We start from the raw sequence: 2047 nt of genomic DNA, 5'->3' as shown, positions 1-2047 counted from the left end.
AAATATCTTTTTAAATCTACATCATCCGGGCTGGAGAAATGTCTCAGTGGTTAAAAGCACTGACTGCTCTTCCAAAGGTCCTGAGTTCAATTCCCAGCAACCACATGGTGGCTCACAACCATCTATAATGGGATCTGATGCCCACTTCTGGTGTGCCTGAGACAGCTACAGTGTACTTATATAAATAAAATAAATAAATAAATCTTTTTATGTGAAGCAGAAAAATGTGAAGCGTGCACACCTTTAATCCCAGCACTCGGGAGGCAGAGGCAGGCAGATTTCTGAGTTCGAGGCCAGCCTGGTCTACAAAGTGAGTTCCAGGACAGCCAGGGCTATACAGAGAAACCCTGTCTCNAAAAAAAAAAAAGACAAAAGAAAATCAGAACAAGTACCTCTGGCATTCTGGTTGAAATTCTCATTCCACAGAATTTTGCTGAGCAATGAGGGTGCCCAGTGGGTAGCAAGAATTAACCAGCCTGTCGCAGAGCCAACCTATACTGTGTACCTAGGAGGAAAGGCCAGAGAGCTGGAGGATGGCCACTCTACTCTGCATGGTTACCACCTGTTTTCTCAGAAGCATCCTTGGGGGTGAAGTATCCAGCAACTGGCAACCAGGGCCAATGGTTGTAAATTACTGTATTCAGACAGCTGAAGCTAAAGGAAAGGGCTTGCCAACAATATGGGGTCACAGGGTCTCAGGATTCGGGCATTCAAGGGGCACCCTAACTTCACAATCTGTTGGGATCACCAGCCTCAGCTGCCAGGCCCAGATTCAGCCGCCTACCGATTCCCTCCTCAAAAGCCCAGACTTCCTCACCAAGTTCCCACCAGGGGGGATCTAGAGCTAGACTGCTCAGTCCTGGCCTTGAAGAACAGGAGGCGGGGTTTGAAACCCCGCCCATTGTCCCGCCCCCAACTCGGGGCCCTTCGGAACTCTGAAGAGGATCAGGTGGGTGGGACACTGCTCGGTCAGCTGAGTGACAGTCACGGGATCGCAACCAAGTCCGATTTCCTGGAGGAAAGCAAGTGATGGACCTAGGACTCCTAATGTTACAGGTAGTGGATGGTTCCAGTCAATGGTGGGGTCAGAAGCCCATTGAGGTGGGAGTACTGTATCCTTGGCTCGAGGCCCTATGGTGGTGGGGTGGAATCAAGTAGCTCTGGGGCCTACTCGAGTTGGTTGAGGAAGTCCCAGTGAAGGAAGAGCTGTGCCTCACTGCCCTGCCCTGAATCACTTCACAGGACATGGAGAAGGAACGGGAGACACTGCAGATTTGGAAGAAGCGTGTGGAACAAGAGCTTGATAGTGTGATCGCTTTCTGGATGGAGCATTCCCATGACCAGGAACACGGGTTAGCTACCCTGCCATGATCCTTCTAGGGCTCCCTCCCTCTGTCTCACTTGGAGGTGGCTCAGAGATCTACTGATTTGAGGAGAGTAGTGAAGCTATGGAGAAACGTGCAAGGTTCTTTCCCTCATTTTCTGACAATACTTGTCTCACAGGGGCTTCTTCACATGCCTTGGCCGTGATGGGAAGGTATATGATCACCTCAAATATGTTTGGTTGCAGGGGAGACAGGTCAGTCTGCATACTTAAGGTGTTCACACAACAATAGGGTATACCCAGGGATACCTAGGATTCCCTCCACCCCAGCTACTCCTCTCTAAACTGTGTTCCCTTACAGGTATGGATGTATTGTCGCTTATACCGCAGTTTTGAGCGCTTCCACCGTGTTGAGCTTCTGGATGCAGCAAGAGCAGGTACCCTCTCCTAGCCCTATCTTACCAGGAGCTTCAGTGGGTTATTTATTCAATGTATCTGTATTAGTCAGGGTTCTCTAGAGTCACAGAACTTACGGATAGTCCTTATATAGTAAAGAATTTATTGATGACTTACAGTCTGCAGTCCAGTTCCCAACAATGGTTCAGTAGTAGCTGTGAATGGAAGTCCAAGGGTCTAGCAGTTGCTTAGTCCCACACAGCAAGCAGGTGAAAGAGCGAGAACCAGACTCCCTTCTTCCAATGTCCTTATATGGCTTCCAGCAGA

At 49.3% G+C, this 2047-nt stretch overlaps 1 protein-coding gene across 2 annotated transcripts in view; it reads left to right on the top strand.

Moving 5' to 3' along the window:
* Positions 1-919: 919 nt before the first annotated feature.
* Positions 920-2047, top strand: part of Renbp (renin binding protein) — a 7833-nt gene continuing 6705 nt past the window's right edge. Inside the window, exons 1-4 of one of the 2 annotated variants that reach the window (XM_021188125.1) lie at positions 920-1056; positions 1243-1352; positions 1504-1537; positions 1686-1761. In XM_021188125.1, the coding sequence (XP_021043784.1) occupies positions 1030-1056; positions 1243-1352; positions 1504-1537; positions 1686-1761 (247 nt within the window). In that variant the 5' untranslated portion in view covers positions 920-1029. Of the gene's footprint in view, positions 1057-1242; positions 1353-1503; positions 1580-1685; positions 1762-2047 lie in introns of both variants that reach the window. The other variant, XM_021188124.1, reaches the window with a different exon arrangement.

Source organism: Mus pahari, chromosome X, assembly GCF_900095145.1.
Source record: "Mus pahari chromosome X, PAHARI_EIJ_v1.1, whole genome shotgun sequence".
Lineage (NCBI taxonomy): Eukaryota > Metazoa > Chordata > Mammalia > Rodentia > Muridae > Mus > Mus pahari.
This window is presented reverse-complemented; position numbering and strand designations above follow the sequence as displayed.